The sequence below is a fragment of the Schistocerca gregaria genome, chromosome 11 (genome assembly GCF_023897955.1).
Source record: "Schistocerca gregaria isolate iqSchGreg1 chromosome 11, iqSchGreg1.2, whole genome shotgun sequence".
Taxonomy (NCBI): Eukaryota; Metazoa; Arthropoda; class Insecta; order Orthoptera; family Acrididae; genus Schistocerca; species Schistocerca gregaria.
In genome coordinates, this window is record NC_064930.1 from 68,698,147 (window position 1) to 68,721,866 (window position 23,720).

The 23,720-nt window shown below is 43.3% G+C and overlaps 1 protein-coding gene across 2 annotated transcripts in view; it reads right to left on the minus strand.

Moving 5' to 3' along the window:
• The window catches only part of LOC126295210 (plexin domain-containing protein 1), a 1,111,099-nt gene that overhangs the window by 63,761 nt on the left and 1,023,618 nt on the right, over window positions 1–23,720 (minus strand). The window contains exon 1 of one of the 2 annotated variants that reach the window (XM_049987549.1): window positions 14,533–14,622. The exons of the other annotated variant lie outside the window; for it this stretch is intronic. Within the exon in view, the coding sequence (XP_049843506.1) occupies window positions 14,533–14,572 (40 nt within the window). The 5' untranslated portion in view covers window positions 14,573–14,622. Of the gene's footprint in view, window positions 1–14,532; window positions 14,623–23,720 lie in introns of those variants that run through there. 2 annotated transcript variants of the gene reach the window in all.

A 23,720-nucleotide genomic window follows, 5' to 3' on the forward strand; every position in this document is an offset into this window, starting at 1 on the left:
GTGCACGAGTTTTCTTTGCTGAAGAAGGCTTTGGACAAAAGCTATAATGTGCAACAATTTTTTCCACTGTGCCTGCCTGCAACTCAGCAGGTCATCCTTAAGGAGAGCAGCAACCTATCCACTTCCTAATATTGCTGAGATTCCAGCCTGAATTTCTACTGTTTGGATACCATCAGAGAGAAGCTATAACCCTGTCTCACTACCTCCTCAACCATTGCCTGCCTTTTGTGCTTCCTCGAGTCTCACAACTACCATCTTGCTTCCACAACAAGTTGTAAATAGGGATATATGCAAAACCTACAGTTTTAAGGTACAAAACAAGTATCCGTCATTTATTAACAGCAGAAATTATGCTAGCAAAAACATTAAAATGTATTACTTTTCTGTAAAGACGAAAACAGTCTAATACTGCACTGCAGTTTAAGGTTCAAAGTTCCTTAATAAGCATAAATCTTTTTATGCCTGCTACAAAATAAAATAAGTAGCACTAACTTTAAAACATCAACAAGAAGCTAATCAATAAAAATTAGTACGTAAACTTTGGTGCTGTTTGATTGGAATCACTGTCATTATGTATAACATATGTATAACATATGTATCTGAGGCAGTCAAGTTTGTGGATTATGTCGGACAGGTATCTACCACTGATAGTTCAGCTGAGATTTCCTTCCGAGCCCACTGGCACATTGTAGAAATGTGAACTCGTCTCTCGGACAGATCTTTTCCGACTATTATTTTTATAATGTGCACATACATAACTTCATAAGTTTTCTACTGTTGCCTACTGCCAGTGAATTCCACAAAGTGTGTAAAGCTTTCGAAGCCTCAGTGCAAGAGACGTAGGTGTTTCTTTATCTGTCACACTCAGTGCCTCCGTTGCGCTGAAAACAGTCTCTAATACCACATTGCCAGTCACCTCTTTTTCCAATATCTATATTTTCGTTAGCTGCTTCATTTGTGGATACCGGCATTTCGCGAAGGTGTGTGTGTACGACCACCAACAGCACCGAGCTAAAAACATGGGAAAATTTCTGATGCCTGCCTGACAATCTGTTATACTGGATTATTACAGTCTTAATGTATTTTGTTTTTGTGTGCAGCTCTAGGAAGCGATGCCCGAACTACAAAACAAACTTAGCACGCATGTGACTGTTGTCAACTTTTAAAGAACAGAAAGAACAAATGTGGGTCAGATGGCATAAATAGAGTTAAATTCACAAGGATGTGCATGGCGTATATGGAGACGACTGCACGGACTGTAGCAATGTCTCCAGATTGTGTGCACCCTTTCCAGTGAGCCCTGTGAACCTTTGTGATTTGCCAGACTCCAGGCGGCCAGTAACAGCTGCAACCCCACGTGTGCAACTGTTGACACTGTCGCAGCGGTCTAACATCTCCTACGGTGTGGTGTACAATACTGTTCCCAAGAAGTTAAAATTTCGTAAAGTTACTGCTCGTTGGGTGCCTAAGAACCTGAAAGACAACCACAAGAGAAAGTGAATGATGACAAGCTTGGATAACTTAATGGATGCCACAGAAGGGCCTAACTTTCTGAAAGGAATCATCACTGGTGACGAGTCATGGGCATACCACTACACACCAGAAAGCGAGCACACCTCTTCGAGGTGAAAACATGCTGTCTTGAAAAAGATTCAAACTGGACCCCATCTGCTAGGAAAAGTGCTTATGACAGTGTTCTGGGATTTGTATGGTGCGTGACTGAGGGGTTTTGGTGAACGCGGGATCACTGTGAATGCTACAGCCTATACATTAAAACTTTGCTTAAATTTTGTCATATCCTTCCTGACAGAAGACATAACATTAATGCTGACACTGTCAAACTACTTCGCAACAATACCTCTATGTTGCTGCTCCTGTTCATGATAAAATCACTAAAGCTAGGAGGGAGGTGCACCAGCATCCACCATACAGTGCAGACCTCACAACCTCGTGCTTTCAACTGTTTGGTCCCACGAAGAAACTCTTGGCCGGCCAACGCTGCGAAAGCGGACACAAAGTTGGCAGTCTGTAAAAGGCTATATGCCAACCAAACTTACTTCAACAAACAGGGCATACTGAAACTGGTAGCACAATGGGAGAAATGTGTTGAGAATGTTGGTGACTGTAAAAAAATAGGTAAAAGATTTAAGTTCACTTGTGATTTTTCTGTCTTGTTACCTATTACACTTTTCAGTAATAAAATTATTGAGCACTAACTTTCCGATCTTCCCTCACAGTAAGAAATGTGCTACTTTGCAACAGGATGCACGTCTCCGCAATTTTACTACAGAGTTGCTACTCATCTGCTATTGTTCAATGAAAATAAACTATTTATTTAGTTTGTGTCCTGATTCAGAAGGTACTTCCTAAACACAAGACAGAGAGGAAAAAATGCAAGAAAAGCCAACACACTTGCCATCAGGTCAACACAGTGGGAGAAGCCTCCAAGGTCACAGCTTGCTGAACGGAGATTAATTAGTTTTACCCTTATCCTAACTCCAATTCCCACAATTCAGAGCCCATGTTGCAATATCAATAATTATGAAATGTACAGATTGCTACTCACTGTACATATGACACAGTGAGTAGCAGAGGAGCAAAATGAGAAGAAAGTTACCGATAGCTACTGGTCAAAGCCATCTTTAGAAAGAAAACCACCCACCTCCATACAAGCAAACAGACCTCACGTGCACACGATCACTATCTCCTCCCGGAATACGACACCAACTCGCGGCCAAGACACCCCATCCTAATTCCTTCGCAACCTCGACACTTTCTTTCCTATCTGCTTCACCTGGTCCTCAATCCAGTATCCTACCTGATTCTATGTTGACAACCCCCTATCAGAGGGCTCCATCCATATCTCTGTCCACATTAAACTCTCCTACCACTAACACCATCGGCCATCCCTTCCATACAGCCTGGCCAACCAGGGACGGCATACAAGTTGTGAAAATAACTCCCTTTCCCAGTATGTTGAAGGTCTCAAGGTTTCCACGGACAGGCACTATCCCCCTCCCACAGCCCTAGCCTGCAAGCAGATTTTCTGTGCCATTTCCCACCCCCAATCCTCCCACCACCCGCAAGAACCAGTCCTCTTCATCACCTAGCACCACCCTGGACTGGAACGACTGAACCACATCCTTCACCACGGCTTTGATTACGTATCGTCATGCCGTGAAATGAGTGACATCCTACCCCATATCCTTCCTACCCCTCCTAAAGTAGTGTTGTATCGCCCACCCAAACTCCAAAGCTTCTGGCTACTTTGAGTGTGGCTGTTTGCTGTATGAGCAGTAGCAGCAAGTAGCCAGAAGCTACCCAGAAAATTTTTTCTGGCGCGCCCAAGCTGCCAGATTCGCACATGCACAGAACAAGCTGAGTGATAGTGGTGGGGTCGTTCCCCACGTGACTCGTGTATATGTTTCGTGTCTTCGTTTACAGCCCTCACGTCAAATGAAATCAAAACGGATTTCTGTGGCCCAGAGCCATCAAGTGAATTAATATACATTCTTATAACCATGAAAGACCAAAATAAGTTAGTAGTTTCAATTTTATGACTTTATATTATTTCCACGTTTTCAGCAATCAACCATTAATGTCTTAATGAAGCTATTTCTATCTGTTTTATAGAGAAATTTGCTTCAATTAATTTTTTTCCACTGAGGCAGTTACTGTATTTGAAACGAAATGTTTTATTCCGCACTATTAGCTACTTTCAACCTCGTTCAATTTAAAGTGCAAATTTTCATTTTCTGGGACAAATGACATTACACAATAATAAAGAACCAAACATGAGAATACAGTACTGGACCTTCAAGAAAATTAGTATCACAAAAAGCACATGAAAAGCTGAATCTTCAGAGTACATCAGGACACAGAAGTGTGCAAAGCGGAATGAAGCATTTTAGTATGGTTTATGAAATTCCGATGCTGCTGGAATAGTCTCAGATGCCCTATTCCTTTTATGACACTGTAAGATCTTTTATGCTTTATACGTACGAACATACGTAAACATTGACTTGAAGCTGAGTAAGTAGGCAAATTTGGTCAGTAGTTTTGAACTCAACATTTTCTTTCAAACATAATGGCAGCTGTAGCACAATTTTACAAATTTGCCTTCTGTGAAAGTGTTTTTGGATCATAATGTACTTGTCTAGCACTTCCTCTAGGCCTGAAGTTATTTCTTAATTTGTATTTACGTCTTAAATTTATAGAATGCCATTCTATGCTAAATTTTAGAGTGGCAGCATACCATGTTTTATCATTTTAACTCCCCGAATGGGTTTATATTTATTGCTAGAGTAGAATATAAACTATCAGTTTTACAGTTTCTTTGCCTCACAGACCACCATGTTAATTTTATCACATTTTGAAATAGTCACGAAATTTATTGTCCTTTATTCTGGTGTATGCTACACAAGAAACTGTCACATTTTTTATTTTTCTTTCTTTTTTTTTGCAAGAAATTTGTATTCCATCCTACTAGCTTTTTGCAGTGCTGTGTAGATGTAAACCTGTTGGAAATGCTACATAACAATATTGCAGAGTATGAATTTAAAAATCTGTCTAAATCACCCCTTAGCAAAATTTTATGGTAGTTCGAACTGTGGAGTCTAATTTTGAAATGATATTTTGCTAAGAACTGCTGCCTTATTTGCATCCTTTATCTGTGTGGGATATGATAAAACAACTGCTTTAAGTACAACTCCGTATGTCCCGTCAACAACATGCCGCAGGGCTGCACATGGTCACGTGATATCCCACCATGCACGAAATCCCACCAGAAATGCGACGAAAAGCGTATGAGCAGAGCAAGCAGCAAGCACCAAGCACGGGCTGCCTACGTCATCGTAGCTGCGCATTCGCAGTACAGCCTGTTGTCTGGCGCTTTCTGGTAACTGCTCAAATGAAGTTGATGCCACATCTAACCCCAACTCTTTCCCCATAGGGATCATATATCCCATGCAAGACCTGCCCAACCCATCCACCCAGCACTTCCTAATCCAGTCCTGTCACGAGCTTCTCCTACCCCACCAGAGGGCCAGGTCACCTGTGAAAATAGCCATGTCATTCATCAGCTCTGCTGCAATCGTTGCACAGCTTTTTATATTGGCATCACAACCAACCAGCTGTCCGCCAGGATGAACGGCCACTACCAAACTGTGGCCGGGATCAAAGTAGACCACACTGTGGCACAACATTCAAGTGAACATAACACGCTTTATTTCAATGGTTGCTTCACAACCAGAACCATCTGAATTCTCCCCTCCACAGCTAGCTTTTCTGAATTGTGCAGATGGGAGTTACCTTTACAACACATTCTCCACTCACAAAATTAACACAGCCTCAACCTGCAGTTCTTGACTACTGCCAGTGCTGTGAGTTAGATATCAGTATCTCTTCCTGACACAAGATACTTCACTCCCAAGAGTTATCCATGCTATACATTTCCTACTGTTCAATCTTGCTGTTGTGTTTTCAGTGATAAACATGGCAAAGTACTTCTCAATTTCTGTTAACACTGAACGAGTCATAATGACTCTGCAATAGAATACTTTTTATTGAATGATCTGTATCTAGCTAATATATCTGTTGTTAACATTTGAGCACAATGGGCAGATAAACTACTGGCTGACTTAAGTGGCTGTCTATAAAAAACAAACAAACTGTCTATAAAAACTTTTTCACGTCCTTAAATTCTTTTAGAAACTTTTTACTGTGGAAAATAATACACTGCTGGATGCCAACATCTCTAGCAGCTCTTCGATCAGTACAGCAAGACAGAAAATTGCCATTATAGTCTCTACAAATAATGATTCTCCAGTTGCATATGGATAACATCAGAATTGTTTCTAGCTGCTTTAAGAAACTTAAGATGCTTCCAAGACCACTGTCTGTGAACTGTCAGTAGCACAAGTTTGTGCATTTCCTGGTCGACTGTTGTACCGCAGCATTCAGAAAGCTGTTTAACAGAATATCCATTAACCTGAAGGGTCAGACTTTTTTATGCAAATACAGCCACCACATGATATTTTTTAGTAGTGCCACGAGCCTGTACCCTTGAAGATGAGCCTCCTCAAATTCAGTGATTTTCATGTAATTCTCTGATATGAATGAAAGATCTACTGGATGTGCATCTGCCTATTCATTTTCCTTAACAGGTATGGGCAGTTTACCTTTATAAATAAAACAGCTACCTGTGTTTTTATGGAGGACATTAAATGCATTTTCATTAATAATTTAGGCTATGTCCAAGCTCCAATATTATTTTGTTCACTCTGAATGGTAAACATACAGATTGGTTGAATTAAAAGAGGGGGAATAGGGACCAAACTACGAGGTCACCAGTCCCTTGTTCCGAGTAAAACAATGCCACAAGTGTGAGAATAAATCAAACTAGACTGACAACTCATAACGGAATGGAAGAGGGGAGGGGGTGAATCACAAGAACGACGAAGGGCAAGAAAACATGTAAATGGACAAACGGGGACAAGAAAACCACGGAAACACAAAAAACCGGATGAAGAGATTAAATAAACAAAGCAGATTACCATGGCTGCTGACCATGAGAATAAAAAAGAAGAAGTCAGCCACTCTGCAGTACATTAAAATCCCCACCCTAGAAGCGCTAGGGTGGAGGACACAGAGGGACAAAGGACATGCGCTAAAACTTGATAAAATGATAAAACCCACCCTGACAAACAAAAAGTAAAACTAAATCAACCGACAAGGCATTGACAAATACAATCAGCAGCAACGAGTCCGGTAACCTAAGATTTCGTCACTGGACAGGCAAAGTGGTACAGTGCACCAGAATATGGGCCAGTATCAACCGAACATCGCACAGACACTCAAGTGGGTCTTGACGGCACCGGAGGTAACCGGTGGTTACCCAAGTGTGGCCAATGCAGAGCCGGCAGAGGACAACTGATTCCCTCCGAGAGGCCCGCACGGAAGACTTCCACACATTCGTAGACTCCTAAATGCCACACAGTTTGGTGTATGTACTGTTACGCCATTCCATCTCCCAAAGCCTGAAAACCCTACAGCAAGTCACAACACCAGTCAGGTTCAGATATGCCCATCTCCAGAAGCGGTTTCCGCGTAGCCACGCCAGCCTGTCGGCAAGTTCGTTGCCTGGGATGCCGACGTGTCCTGGTGTCCACACAAACACCACTGAACGACTGGACTGTTCCAGGACATAGATGGACTCCTGAATGGACGCTACCAGACGGTGGCGAGAGTTGCACTGGTCGATAGCTTGCAGGCTGCTCAAGGAGTCTGTACACAGAAGAACCAATTCCCTGGGGCATGAACAGATACACTGAAGAGCACGAGAGGTGGCCACCAGCTCTGCAGTGAATACACTGCAGCGATCGGGCAATTAATGCTGTTCAAAACGGCCTCTGTGGACATAGATGAAGCCAACATTTCCAGCAGCTGTCGATGTAAACCACTTCAGAGCCACTGGAACAGTCAAGAATAATGAGGAAGTGACAGCTGAGAGCACCAGGAGTAACTGAGTCCTTAGGGTCATACATTCCAGCAGCTTACAAACAACGTTGGTAGGCTGTTGGGCCGATACCTACACACATCAAGTGTGTTTTTACAGAGTTTGAGCACCGGAACAATGGTGCTCTCCCACCACTGCACCAGATCTCGTCGAAGATAACGAGGAGATGCCGCCTGTAGTCAGATGAGAGGTGTTTAATAATCTGACTATGGATCCGATCTGGCCCAGGAGCTGTCAGGGCAATGTTCAATACGCTGAGGAGATCGCACTCTGGAAATGGGGCGTTACAGGGTTCTTTGTAGAGAGTAGTGAACAAGAGGGGTGGGGTGGCAGTTCTCCGACGCAGACGCTCGAGCACAATGCTCAGCAAAGTGCTCAGCAATCGCGTTCTCATCGGTACATAGCGTGCCATTGATGGTTCACGTTTTCTGCCACATTAACTATTATTGTAGTCACCTGCTCAGCCATCACATCGATGTGAGCACGTGGGGAAGAGTCATGGCATCGGAGGTGGAAGTTTCCCAGTCCGCCTTGTTTAAAGCCCACCTGGGGAGGCATCTGTTGGCCTGATACCGGGGCAGTGACAGGAAGCTATGTGGTCTCCAGTGGATAGATGGGTGAAGTCCTGGGCTGCAAGGGGATAAATCAATGGCCGAGTAACTACCTCGAGCCACAATGAAACGTATGGCGGCCCCAGTATTAAGAGGCAGAGGTCGAACTGAGACAGTAAAATTTGTCATCTCTGCCTTGGCCAGTAAGCACAGTGTCACTCCACAAGGAGTTATGGGCATTAAAATGTTTCAAAAGTAGGTAAGGTTTACGGAGTTGAACAGTCAGTGCACCTAATACATTCAGAGGTATTACACCATCTGGAGGAAGATATACATTGCAGACAGTTGTTTCCTGTGTCGTCCGTATTCTGACAGAGACAGCATCAAGAGGGGATTGACGGGGCAGTTTTGCTACAGACTGTATTTAGGGTATAAACGCAAACTCCACCTGATACTCTATTATAGTCGCTACAGTTCCTGTACTATACCTTATAGCCGTGGAGGGCAGGGGTCCGCATTGCCGGGAACCAGGTTTCCTGGAGAGCAATGCAGATAGCAGGTGTGAAGCTTAACAGTTGCCGTAGCCCAGCCAGGCAGTGGAAAAACCGTACCAATTCCATTAGAGGATGACCACATAGTGAGACTGGGAAGGCACGGAACATTCAGTGAGACAGTTTATGCCGCAGGGTCACCTGCTGCCACCGACTTTTGCCTGAGCAGCTTATATACATTGTGTCTGAGGGTCCGGCGAAATCCAGGTCCTCAGCAGACACCAGAATCTCCACCCCATCCTCAGACGCAGAACTTTTAGGTAGTGGCGGTTTGGGTGCCACCGCAAGTTCCTTGTCCTTTTGGGGGGGGGGGGGGGGCCTCTTTTTCAATTTCTCACAGTTCCTTGGATTTCTCCAGCTGTGAGGACTCCACTGAATCAAGTCTCCGGGACTGAGGATGAGCGTGAAGCCCTACAACCGGCTGCTTTTGGGCTCTTCATCCCCTGTCAGGTGTCATCTTTCCCACTAGCGGAAACCTGGGGAGAGTGACCCAAGGGGCCCCTTCCCAGCGAGAGATGCCGAAAAAGCACTACGTTTCTTTGGCTCAGACGTGGGGACTGAAATCCAGAATGGTTGGGGGGTGTTGCTCCCGAAGTAGACGGTGCAGGAGAAACATCACCATCAAGAGGGCAGGTGTAGTCTTCCAGTTCTGAGAGGCGACAGGAACTCGAGGAACTGATGGGATGACAACTGTTCTTGTATGAGGTGGTCATAGCCACAGGATGTAGGCACTCAAATTTCCTCAAACGCTCATTGTAGGGCAGTCAGTCCAGGGTCTTATATTCAACGATTTTCCTCTCTTTCTGTAAAATCCTGCAGTCTGGACAGCAAGGTGAATGATGCTCTTTGCAGTTGACACAGGTGGGAGGCGGGGAACAGTGAGTATCGGTATGTGATGGACAGCCTCAATGTCTACAGGGGGAGGGGGCTGGAAGTACAGCGGGAAGACATTTGGCCCACGTTCCAGCACCGCTTCGGGGGAGGGATATATGGTTTGACATCACATTGGTAGATCATCATCTTGACCTTCTCGGGCAATGTGTACCTTCAAAGGCCAAGATGAAGGTTCCAGTGGAAACCTGGTCATCCCTCGGACACACCAGACGAAATGAAGACCTCGCCGCTCTAAACTGGCATGCAGCCCGTCGTCGGAGTGCAAAAGAAGGTCCCTGTTGAATATAATACCCTGGACCATATTGAAGCTCTTATGGGGCGTGATGGCAACAGAAACAACCCCCCCCCCCCCCCAACTTGCCACAAGTAAGTAATGCCCATGACTGGGCAGAGGATGCCGTTTATATCAAAACTGACCCAGAGCATATTTTGGACGAGCCCTCCACCTCCCCAAACTTGTCCTCCAATTGCTCCACTAAAAACTGAGGCTTTATGGACATTCCCCATCAACTCTTGTACATACGAGGTACTGGGACAAATAAAGCTTGATGCCATACTTAGCCTGGCGTTCCTCCCGTGGTGTGGCCAGAGATGGGAACGACTTGGGGTCATATTTCTTAGCATTAAAGTTAGACTTTGGCCGATTGGCGGCGGACCACCAGCAAGAAATGACGTACTATGCTTCATGGCATGTCATCCATCTACCCTGATGCCACCCACTCCAACCAGGGACCCTCACCACACATGTCTCCCAGATGCAGCAAAGGCCACCTGGCAGGATGGCCATTTCCAGGAGTCCTGATGCCCAACAGTGACAGGCTTTTACTCCTTGGCACACGTGGGGAGTTAGCGGCGCAGGCACCAGCAGAGCGATCCCTGTGTTGTCAGGGGGCTACAACCAACAGGATACATGGCGGCCCCACCACAACAGACTGCCTACCGTGCTCAATATGTGGTGCAAAGAAGTCCATGGCCATCGGCGACAGAGAAATTGACACTCATGATGGAAAACACACCCACCCAAGATGGCAGGACTGCAATACGACAATGAGAAAGTGGGCTAACGATTTCAATGCATGATGGACACGATGCACCATCTAAGGTGCCCTTCCCCAATTGGCTGGCACTTCGAGAAAAAATTTGAAAAATGGAGGCCAAACCCTACAGGAGACCATCGCATAAAGGCTGAACTGTGTGAGGCTCCTTTTAGTCTCCTCTTATGACACGCAGGAATACTTGGGGCCCACTCTAACCCCTGGACCTGCAGGGGGAAAACCATTTATTATGCAGCTCTGTTTTTCAAATGAGTTTATCCTTTCAAAAAAGAACCTAGAGAATTCGCTGGAAGTCAATAGGATGGCTGTTACTTTGGTGAGACTAGATGCTTCTGGCAACTAGCCAAAACATTCAGATGCAAGTCTTGCTGTGCATGAAGTGACCAAGTGAGGGGGGCAATGCATCAATGATACCCATGTGAGAACATCACTCTCCTGTGAGCAATTTACAAAGCTCTGCATTCCCACTTAAGAGTAACCTGAACTTCGCATTAGACTGAAAAGCATGCTAAGCACCGAGCCAGATTTCATCCTCAACAGCCTACTTATTGTTACAGTCCAAGCTGTTAGCTGCAGCCTCTACTTTTTCTTGCAGTACTTGGTAAAAAGTACGTAGTGAATTCCCCTCGCAGTTTTTGCAATTTAGTATGATCTGTATGCATAGTATGTACCAAAATATTTGGAAACTTGTCCGATTCATTTTTATAATTTACTTCACAGTTTTATTTTTTTACTATAAGTGCATTAAACATGTCAAGGTGCATTTGCGCATGGTACAAACATGTAAACATCAGGCTGGGCTACATGTCAATCTGCTACCACAGCTTTTGTTTGAGATTAAAATTTGTTCGCTTCACCGATTCACAACCAAATTATCACCTTTCAACCAAACCTAGACCTCCAGCTATGATGCCGATCAGTGTAACCACACCCGAAATTTCAGGGGAAATGGGGCGACATTCCAATTTTCAATTTCCTTATTTTTTTTTAATCAGTCTACTGAGTGGTTTGAAGTGGCACGCCACGAATTCCTCTCTTGTGCTAACCTCTTCATCTCAGAGTAGCACTTGCAACCTACGTCCTCAATTATTTGCTTGACGTATTCCAATCTCGGTCTTCGTCTACAGTTTTTGCCCTCTACAGCTCCCTCTAGTACCATGGAAGTCATTCCCTCATGTCTTAGCAGATGTCCTATCATCCTGTCCCTTCTCCTTATCAGTGTTTCCCACATATTCCTTTCCTCTCCGATTCTGCATAGAACCTCCTCATTCCTTACCTTATCAGTCCACCTAATTTTAAACATTCGTCTATAGCACCACATCTCAAATGCTTCGATTTTCTTCTGTTCCGGTTTCCCCACAGTCCATGTTTCACTACCATACAATGCTGTACTCCAGACGTACATCCTCAGAAATTTCTTCCTCAAATTAAGGCCGGTATTTGATATTGGTAGACTTCTCTTGGCCAGAAATGCCTTTTTTGCCATAGCGAGTCTGCTTTTGATGTCCTTCTTGCTCCGTCCGTCATTGGTTATTTTACTGCCTAGGTAGCAGAATTCCTTAACATCATTGACTTCGTGACCATCAATCTTGATGTTAAGTTTCTCGCTGTTCTCATTTCTACTACTTCTCATTACCTTCGTCTTTCTCCGATTTACTCTCAAACCATACTGTGTACTCATTAGACTGTTCATTCCGTTCAGCAGATCATTTAATTCTTCTTCACTTTCACTCAGGATAGCAATGTCATCAGCGAATCGTATCATTGATATCCTTTCACCTTGTATTTTAATTCCACTCCTGAACCTTTCTTTTATTTCCATCATTGCCTCCTCGATGTACAGATTGAAGAGTAGGGGCAAAAGGCTACAGCCTTGTCTTACCCCCTTCTTAATACAAGCACTTCGTTCTTGATCGTCCACTCTTATTATTCGCTCTTGGTTGTTGTACATATTGTATATGACTCGTCTCTCCCTATAGCTTACCCCTACTTTTTTCAGAATCTTTAACATCTTGCACCATTTTATATTGCGGAATGCTTTTTCCAGGTCAACATATCCTATGAACGTGTCTTGATTTTTCTTTAGCCTTGCTTCCATTATTAGCCGTAACGTCAGAATTGCCTCTCTCGTGCCTTTACTTTTCTTAAAGCCAAACTGATCGTCACCTAGCATATTCTCAATTTTCTTTTCCATTCTTCTGCATATTATTGTAAGCAGCTTCAATGCAAGAGCTGTCAAGCTGATTGTGCGATAATTCTCGCACTTGTCAGCTCTTGCCATCTTCGGAATTGTGTGGATGATGCTTTTCCAAAAGTCAGATGGTATGTTGCCAGACTCATATTCTACACACCAACGTGAATAGTCGTTTTGTTGTCACTTCCCCTAACGATTTTAGAAATTCTGATGGAATGTTATCTATCCCTTCTGCCTTATCATACTCTAGTTAAACATCCGCCCCCCTCCTCCTGCCCCATTTGCCTAAATCACAACTGACATCACTGAGTGTTGTACGTGGCTAAAGATGCTTGTACATAGCAATACCTCCCCATGAGTTCTGAACTCTTGGGGGGAGAGACTCATGTAAACAATTATTCCAAAAACTACATATTCTTGCACTTCCATACCAGTAGATATTGGAGATACTAAGTTTTAGCAAGCTAAATACTGGCAGCCTGAAGCAGAATCTGGACTTTCACCAGTACAACACTAGAGGGACATACCTGTCGACGTAGTGTCCCCATTCCACCAAATCATATGCTGATAGTGTCAAATGCATGGGGATTGAACTTTATAATCACCTACCACTAAACATAAAAAACATCAACAAACCAGCATATTTTAAAATAAGGCTTAAATCGATATTATTAAAATACTATTTTTAGAACTTAGGCCTACATGAATATTTTGAATGTGATTTTATCTTCAAAAATGCAAATTTCAATAATGCCTAGCAGACTGTTAAAAATGTATCTACGTTTATGTAGACATCATATTTATCTAGTAAATCTTCACTATTGTATAAATTATGTAATGCGTATCTGTACTTAATTTGATTTTAAATGTATCCACAAATTTGTATATACTAATACTATATCCTGTTATGTACACCTATCATACAATTGTTTAAGTCTAGGTTCATTTAAGTGGTATATATTTTTAAACGTTTAACTGCTATAATGACTTGTACCAAATCATATAGTACTTCCTGTACACAAAATGATTAAGTGGGTCCTGTTCACACTCCTTTGTTGTGACTGCTGCCCAGCAGTAAGACATTTATGGCTTTCTCAAAACTACTACTTCCTACATCTTATTCTCTTTATTGTCAGACTGGTTCAGAGCTTTTTGAGAAAGCTTTTCTCCTCAGTCTCCAAAACAACAGACTTACACAACTGTCACAAGGCAACACAGACTGACAAAGAGTACAGATTTAGGTCCACACTGCAATCTGAAAACTAATCCAAAATTATCTGGGTGCCGTTATATCCCACATGTTTTGTTACACCAACGAATTATTTTTAGTTTTAAATTATTCTTAATCCTTACTGTCTATTATATATAAAACAAGACGACTGTATATTTTACTAACTTGCAAGTGTGCAACGACAATTGCACTTTTTTTTGCAAGAGAAATGGAAAGCAAAAATAAATGTTTTAAATTCTATGGCCGTAAAGGGTCGTTCCCGTGCCTTAAAGCAGCCCGCTGTTCCATCTCAGGGATACAATGCAAAAACACTGAGACAGTCTTTACAAACGAGAACTAATCAGCGGCAATGCCAGGGAATATGAGCCAATGAAAAGGAAAACTAATTCCCGCGTCAGTGATTTCCTCTGAATTCAGTTCAGTGTCATGTTGCGGGCACGGCGGCGTGAGTAGCACGTGGGCAGGAGTGCGAAATGTTGCGCGTTGCTTGACGCACACAAAAAGGGCCATTGTTTGAATGAAGTTCAAAACAAAACTTACCGCAATGGAGGGTCCTGACGCCAGATGATTCGCCGATCATCTTCGATTAGCACTAGCAGCGCAAAAGCAGCAAATCCAGGCCTACTCATGTTCGGTGTACACGAACACTGCAATTCGTGCTCCAGTAACACAACTTACAACAGTGCAGTCGCCGCTGGAGTGCGCTGGAGTCGCCGAGAACGCAAACAACAAACGGCTTTCCGTTACCCCCACCACGTCGTGCGAGTTCTAACGTGACCAATGGACAATCAGAACAGGCCGACCGAACGGAAAGCGCTATGATTCACCCACGTGCACGTTTTTGTTTATGTAGTTTTCTTACTAAAGCTGTTTTTGGCACACTGAAGATGTATCATAAAAATGTTACCCTTCGTAGTATTTCTTATAATTAATTATCAACTAAGGCACATCGAGTCAGCAGGAGATCCTAATATGGCCAAGAACTTTTATTCAACAATCTCGAATGGTCATGTGGCCAGAAGCATCAGTTGATCATCGCTTTGGTCACAGATTCAAAACCCCCTGAAAACCCCCTGCCCTCTTTGCCCCTGACTATTATCTCCGGTCAGTAAAATTTTAAAAATAAAAAAAGTCCAAAGGTTGTGGGTTCGATCATCACAAGTGATGAAATGTCTTCAATTCGTGACAATAGAAAAAAAAGGCTTGTCGCAAGTTGACTTTTTTTTTTAATCTTGCCGTTCATGACGGATCCTGATACCAGTGATGATATTTATATTCTTTCTTGTTACAAATATTAGACCTTTTTCCCGACTACGTCGCGATTTCCATGGGTGCGTATGGCAGCAACTTAGGCTGCAGTTCAGAACTGGTGAGACATTTGGAGGGGAAAGTGCCTAAAAGCGGACTCCCATTTCGTTCTTATTTTACCTACATCTACATATATACTCCGCTAGTCATCAAGCGGTGTGTGGCGGAGGGCACAATTCGCGCCAAAATCATATTCTCTCTCCCCCCCCCCCCCCCCCCCCGTTCCACTCATGGATCGCGCGAGGGAAAAAAAAGACAGATGAACGCCTCAGTACGAGCTCTAATTTCCCTTATCTTCGAATCGTGATCACTGCGCGATCTGAAAGTTGGTGGTAATAATACATGTTCTACACCCTCGGCGAAGATAGGATTTCGGAATTTAGTGAGCAGCCCCTTCCGTTTAGCGCGTCGTCGGTCTTCAAGTGTGTCCCACTTCAAACTTTCGATTAGATTAGATTAGTTTTCGTTCCATAGATCCGTGTTGAGGAGATCCTCGTGGATGTGGAACATGTCACATTATTATTATTATTTTTTTTTGAAGCTGGAATAAATACTAATAGTATAAATATATACAACACATCATTTGTTTCTATTAAAAAATTCGTCAATGGGGTAGAAGGAGTTGGCCACTATTAAGTCTTTCAGGCTCCTTTTAAACTGATCTCTATTTGTAACTAATTTTTTTTATGTTTGCTGGCAAATTATCGAAGATGAGTGTTCGTGAGTCGTCGACCCCTTTTTGAACTAAAGTAAGTGCTTGTAAGTCCTTGTACAGATCATTTTTGTTCCTGGTATTTTATGTATGAACTGAGCTGTTTTTTTGGAAAGAGAGATATATTATTTAGGACAAATTTCATTAAGGAGTAAATATACTGAGAGGCAGTAGTTAGTGTACCCAGTTCTTTGAAGAGGTTTCTACAAGACGTCCGTGAGTTTACTCCACAAATAATACGTATTACACGCTTTCGGACTCTGAAAACTTTTGTTTGACTTGAAGAGTTACCCCAAAATATTATACCATATGATGTTATGGAATGAAAGTAGGCAAAGTATGCAAGCTTTTTCACTTTTATGTCGCCTATGTCTGCTAACACTCTAATTGCAAATACAGATTTGTTAAGGCGTTTCTGCAGTTCTGTAGCGTGCTCCTCCCAACTGAATTTATTATCAAGTTGTAACCCCAGCAATTTAAGACTGTCAACCCCTTCTATCTGCCCTTCTTCGTACTTTATGCATATGCTGGGTGGAAAGCTCTTACAGGTTCTGAATTGCATATAGTGAGTCTTTTCGAAGTTTAATGTCAGTGAGTTGGCTTTAAACCATTTATTAATATCCATGAAAATATCATTAGCAGATCTTTCCGGAACTACACTCGACATACTATTTATTGCAATATTTGCGTCATCTGCAAACAAAACGAACTCCGCTTCTGGCAGTGTAACTGATGAGAGATCATTAATGTACACAGGAAAAAGCAATGGCCCTAAGATGGATCCTTGTGGGACACCACTTAATTTCTTCCCATTCTGATGATGATATTTGTAACGCTCTTGCTATGGCTAAATGTACCATCACGAATCTTGCCTCTGTTCTTTCGATCTTCTCAGTCTCTTTAATCAGACCCAGCTGGTAAGGGTCCCATACAGACGAACAATACTCTTTAATACTAGACCAACTAAGGCATTGTAAGCAATTTCCTTTGTTGAAGGACTAAGGACCTAACAGCTATGGCCAAGCATACGCAAACATAACGGTACAGGCGAGCCCCTGTTAATCAGACGCCATTACTGGATATCCAGCTGGAATACGCTGCCAAATAACTGGCACAACGCAGGGAAGCCGTACCGTACACTGCATGCAGACAAGTTCCACACATCCCCCACACACTGAGATGATCTATGGCCCATCTCCCACTACTGTATAACTGTCTTGATTGTTCCAGGAATGTAGCGGCTGCAGCAACTGGGATACATCGCCAACGCTTGCCACGGTAATGATGCATGATACCCATAGTAACAAATCCAACCTTTCACGAACTATCGCAGCTAGTAAGCCACTACTGCTCTGACTACCCATCCCACTGTCGCAGAGATTTTTTTTCACGGCACTTTTTCCCTCTGCTCTTCAAATCGCTACCCTCACTCGCGTTTCGTCCACTATCTGTCACCTGATGGACAGTGTTAATGCATAGTCTTACCCAGATGCACGGACAACATCACAGCCCAGCATCCTGTGATCCACTTACTAGACAACTAACGTGTTTACGGACGTGACGGTAGAACTTTCGGTTTGGTCACCCCATTGGCGCGGGCGTGGAGGGGCCCCATCTCTTTTGTTGAAGGACTGCATCGCTTCAGGATTCTACCAATAAACCGCAATCTAGAGTTCGCCTTGCCCGTTACTTGTGTAATCTGATCATTCCATTTGAGATAATTTCGAATTGTCACACCCAGGTACTTGACTGATGTTAGCGCTTCCAAAAACTGGGCATTTATTTTGTACTCTTACATTGGGAATTTTCGCTCTGTTTTACACAGTATGTTACACTCATTAATACTGAGAGATAACTGCCAGTCATTACACCACGTATTTCTTTTCTGCAGATCCTCATTGATTTGTTCACAACTTTCGTGTGATACTAGTTTCCGGTAGACTACAGCATCATCGGCAAACAGTCTAATGCCGCTGTCAATACCATCAACCAGATCGTTTATGTAAATCGTAAAAAGCAGAGGACCTATTACGCTGCCCTGGGGGCACACCGGAAGTTACACTTGTTTCCGATGAAGTTACCCCGTTCAGGACGACATACTGCTCCCTGTCTGTTAGAAAACTTTCTATGCAACCGGATGTGTCATCGGACAGACCGTAAGAGCGCACTTTTTGGAGCAAGCGACAGTGCGAAACCGAGTCGAACGCCTTTCGAAAGTCCAGAAACATGTCCAACTTGGGAGCCGGTATCTGGAGCCTGTTTTATGTCATGCAGAAGGAGTGTCTCGCATGACGGCTGTTTCCTAAAACCGTGCTGATTTCTGCAGATGAGCTTCTCACAGTCTAGAAAGGTCATTATGTCTGAACACAAAATATGTTCCATGATTCTACAACAAATCGATGTCCGTGAAATTGGCCGGTAATTATGAGCACCCGATTTTCTACCGTTTTTTATAGATTGCTATGACCTGGGCCTTCTTCCAGTCCTGTGGAACTTTACGCTGTTCTAATTATCTCTGTTAGATGATAAGAATGGTGCTATATTTGTAGCATAGTCAACATATACTCTTACGGGGATACCATCTGGGCCAGATGCCTTCCTGGCGTCTAAGGATCTTAACTGTTTTACAATCTCAGATACACTAAACACTGTGTCAGCCATCCTAGCGTTTGTTCGATAATTGAAAGGGGGGAATGGTGCTGCAGTCCTCTATCGTAAACGAGTTTTTGAAAGCTATGTTTAGAATTTCGGCCTTCTGTTTATCAACATGCGTTACATTACCCGAACTGTCAGCTAGAGAATCTATTGAATTATTTGTTGCACTCATAGATTTTACGTCGACCAACTTTTTTTGGGGTTATTTTTAAAATCTGCAGGTAAAATATTGCTTTCAAATTCGTTAAAAGTATCTCTCACTGACCTTTTGACAGCTGCTTTCATTTCGCATAATTTCTGTTTGTCAGCGGGGTAGGGACTACGTTTAAAACAACTGTGCAAAAATCTCTGCTTTCTCAACAACTTCCTAATACGAGGGGAGGCCCTAAAGAAACCAGATTGTTGTCATTAAAAATTTATTGATGAACCTTCTACGAAATTACTTCAGTAACCCTCAAAATACTCTCCATTACATGCGATGCACTTGTCAAGTCTCATTACCCACTGTTGGAAGCATGTTTGCAACTCTTCAAGTTTGATGTTGTCCAGTGCCCTTTGCGAAGTTGTTTTTACCGCCTCCACGTCACCATAACGCTCCCCTTTTAGAGTTTTTTTTTCCATTCGTGGGAACAGGAAGAAGTCGCACGGGGCTAGGTCTGGCGAATACGGAGCGTGGGGCACGGCAGACCACCTCTGTGTTGCCAAATAGGGGGTCACTCGTAAGGCCGTGTGTGCTGGAGCGTTGTCGTGATGCAGAAACCAGTCACCTGATCGCCAAAGTTCCGGGCGTTTCCTCTCGCAAAAAGACAACGATCATCGTCTTCACATTTGACCTCACTTGCCTTTTTTTTTTTTTGTGTCTGGGACAGTTGGGAGTCCTCCACTGGACTGATGGTTGCTTGGTTTCTGGGTCATACCCGTAAAACCAACTCTCATCCCCCTGTAACGACTTTGTCCAATAAGTTTGGATCACGTGTGAGAAGGCGCGGAATAAATTTAGCAGCAACACGTATCATGTGCAAATCATCACTCAAAATCCGCTGGCAAGAGGTCCAACTGATTCCTGTCTATGCGGACATTTGGTCGACCGTTTAGCGACGAACCACGTTGATCTTTTGGCGGACATTTTCAATGTTCTCCTCACTTCGCGATGTTGAAGGGCGTCCAGAACGAGCTCTGTCTTCAACACACATCTCGCCACGTTAAAATCGCGCAAACCACTCGAAAACCTGTGTGCGGCTCATAGCGACCTCCCGGAAAGCTTCCCGGAGCATTTGGTGTGTCTCCGTTGCAGTTTTTTTTTTTAAGCAGGAAACAAAATTTCACACGCGCTTTTTGTTCTTTTGAAGTTGCCATAACGACTTTGCAGAGGTAACCCGCCAACAGTCAGAGAAACACAATACCACACTTGCACGTTCAGCTCTACGCTGACGCCGTCTGCACAGCTGTTTCATGAAGGTCTCTACTAACACCATCTAGCGTGAGAACCCTGCACTGCGTCTGAGTGGCAGCGCCCTCTGAGTCCGGTTTCTTGTGGGTCCCCCCTCGTATGTCTATTGTACTAAGGAAACAGTAAAAAATTGTCATTTAAAAACCTGTAATATTTATGTTACGTGGCATTTACATTTTAGTAATAGGAAATAAGCGAAAAGTTATGAAAAAATATTTTAGAAACTTCACACTTGGTGAGTTCCAAAAATAGCTGCAAGAATCGGATCCCATGTACAAATAATCAGACAACACTAAACAAAATTGTAAGAAGGTATTAAATCGGAGAAAACTATGTACACTTGTGTCCAAAATTGAAGCAACAAACGGAAATTTTGCAAGGTTGCGTTTATTTTGCCACAAAACATTATAAACAGGCGATAGTAAAATAGAAATAATTTAAAGAATAGAGAACGTAAACAACTGTATCATGCATGCGGGAGACGATTTTTTTCAATTCAACGGATCTGCACACACACAGTCCCACAACTGGTTAATGTGCTCAGCGTGGGGTGTGACCATGTAACCACCTCTGGTAGCAGTACACACCTGACAACGACGGGGCATGCTGTGAACGATGTCATCAGTCTCGTGTCGAGGCAGTAACGCCCATTGTTCCTGCAAAGCTGGTTGCAAGTCTTAGAGTGGATGGTGAATGCTGACGTGATGCAACCAGTGTCCCCAGACCTGCTCTATGCGACTCAAATCGGGAGAGCGATCAGGCCACGCAATGAGTGCAGAATCTTCCGTTTCCACGAAAACATCAACAACACGTGCTCTATGAGATCGGGCATTATCGTCCATCAGTACGAAGTCTGGGCCCACACCACCTCGAAACAACCGCAAATGAGGTCCCAAGATCTCATTACGGTATCTGTCAGCACTTAAACCTTGCCGATTCGCCCGTACAATTTCATGAAGAGGGGTTCGAGTTGTAAACGTAATCCCTGCCCACGCTATTAGGGATCCTTCTCGATATCTACCTCTTTCCACAGTGTTTGGGTCCAGGAATCTCATTCCACGTCCCCTCCAGATGCGATTCAATCGACAGTCACTCTCCAGACTAAATCGGGACTCATCTGTGAAAACAACATTGACCCAATAGAATGAGATTTTCACTCTGCAACGGAGTCTGCGCTGATATGAAACTTTCTGGCAGATTAAAACTGTGTGCCGGACCGAGACTCCAACTTTTTTTGTAACCATATATATTTAAATAAATATATTAACAATGATACATTTAAAAAAGACATTTTATTCTATTAACCTATTTTATTCCTAGTGTTGTTTAATATTACTGTCATTTTACATGTTTTCGTTTTTATATTTTCCTTTTTCGTTTTTCTCTTATTGTTGTACCTTAAACCCTTTTACATGGCCATTTGTCGTCTTTTTTTTTTAGGGTGGTAGACATTGCAGGACGGGCATAACAGTTTATATTTGGCATCGATGCATTGATTTTGAGTTTATGTTTCTGTATGTGATGCACTTGTGATGCCACAGCCACATTGTGTATTCTGGTTTGATCTCTTCCTCTAGTTAGACTGTGAAGGGGGACAGTATGAGGGAAACGTCACATGACAGGTGGAGCGGAAGTGGGAGAAACATTTTTTACATCTACTACAGAATATCCCTAAATTGAAGAAGAGAGAAAATTTTGTCATATTGCATAAGAGAAGCAGAAAGGAGAGTGTGAGTAATCAATATAATTTTATAGGCACCAAGTAAAGGAAATCATTAAAAAATATCTAATAATAATAATAATAATAATAATAATAATAATAATAATGAGTAGTTGGCACTTTCCTCTAAGTAATGCTTCTTTCCTAGTCAGTATAGTACAAATAATGGAAGACGGGACCTTCCCTTTTAGTGGGCAACTGCTCTACCACTGAGCTACCCAAGCACGACTCACGCCCCGTCCTCACAGCTTTACTTCTGCCAGCGCACACTCCGCTGTAGAGTGAAAATCTCATTCTGGAAACATTCCCCAGGCTGTGGCTAAGCAATGTCTCCGCAATATCATTTCTTTCAGGAGTGCTAGTTATGGCAGTTATAAGAGTCGAGAGACATGAAACGGAAGCAGTGGTTGGGAAGGGAGTAAGAGTTGTAGCCTCTCCCCGATGTTATTCAATCTGTATATTGAGTAAGCAGTAAAGGAAACAAGAAAAATTCGGAGTAGGTATTAAAATCCATGCAGAAGAAATAGAAACTTTGAGGTTTGCCGATGACATCGTAATTCTGTCAGAGACAGCGAAGGACCTGGAAGAGCAGTTGCACGGAATGGGCAGTGTCTTGAAAGGAGGATATAAGATGATCAACAACAAAGGAAAAACGAGGATAATGGAATGTAGTCGAATTAAGTCGGGTGATGCTGAGGGAATAAGATTAGGAAATGAGACACTTAAAGTAGTAAAGGAGTTTTGCTATTTGGGGAGCAAAATAACTGATGATGGTCGAAGTAGGGAGGATATAAAATGTAGACTGGCAATGGCAAGGAAAGCGTTTCTGAAGAAGAGAAATTTAACATCGAGTATAGATTTAAGTGTCAGGAAGTCATTTATGAAAGTATTTGTATGGAGTGTAGCCATGTATGGAAGTGAAACAAGGACGATAAATAGTTTGGACAAGAAGAGAATAGAAGCTTTCGAAATGTGGTGCTACAGAAGAATGCTGAAGATTAGATGGGTAGATCACAGACTAATGAGGAAGTATTGAATAGGATTGGGGAGAAGAGAAGTTTGTGGCACAACTTGACCAGAAGAAGGGATAAGTTGGTAGGACATGTTTTGAGGCATCAAGGGATCACAAATTTAGCATTTGTGGGCAGCGTGGAGGGTAAAAATCGTAGAGGGAGATCAAGAGATGAATACACTAAGCAGATTCAGAAGGATGTAGGTTGCAGTACGTAGTGGGAGATGAAGCTTGCACAGGGCAGAGTAGCATGGAGAACTGCATCAAACCAGTCTCAGGAGTGAAGACCAGAACAACAACAGTTCTGCAGGGTTCGCAAAAGAGCTTCTGTGAAGTTTGGAAGGTAGGAGACGAGGTATTTGCAGAAGTAAAGCTGTCAGGACGGAGCGTGAGTCATGCTTGGGTAGCTCATAGGTGGAGCACTTGCCCACGAAAGGCAAAGGTACCGAGTTCGAGTCTCGGTCCGGCACACAGTTTTAATCTGCCAGGAACATTGACCCACTGGTCGACCATCCAGGTGGCCTGTTGACTCCACCCTAGACGTTCGCTTCTCTGAAGACGCGCCAGAGGTAGACATATATTATATCAGGTCTCCGACAGTAAATGCCACTCTTCCGAAGCCTTCTGCACACCGTTTGCCTCTACAACACGTCCATCGGATGCTGCGAGGACAGACTCCAGTTGCCGTACAGTACTAGGATAGTACTGTTGTGCCCTTACAGCCAAACAACGGCGCTCTCTTTTGGATGCACACGTGGTCGCCCCCTTCTCTGGCCTTCGGGATACAGTTTCGGCCTCTATGCACTCTCGCCACATCCGAGACACAACACATTAAGCTATCAGGCCGCATCAGTTTCCAATTGCCCTGCTT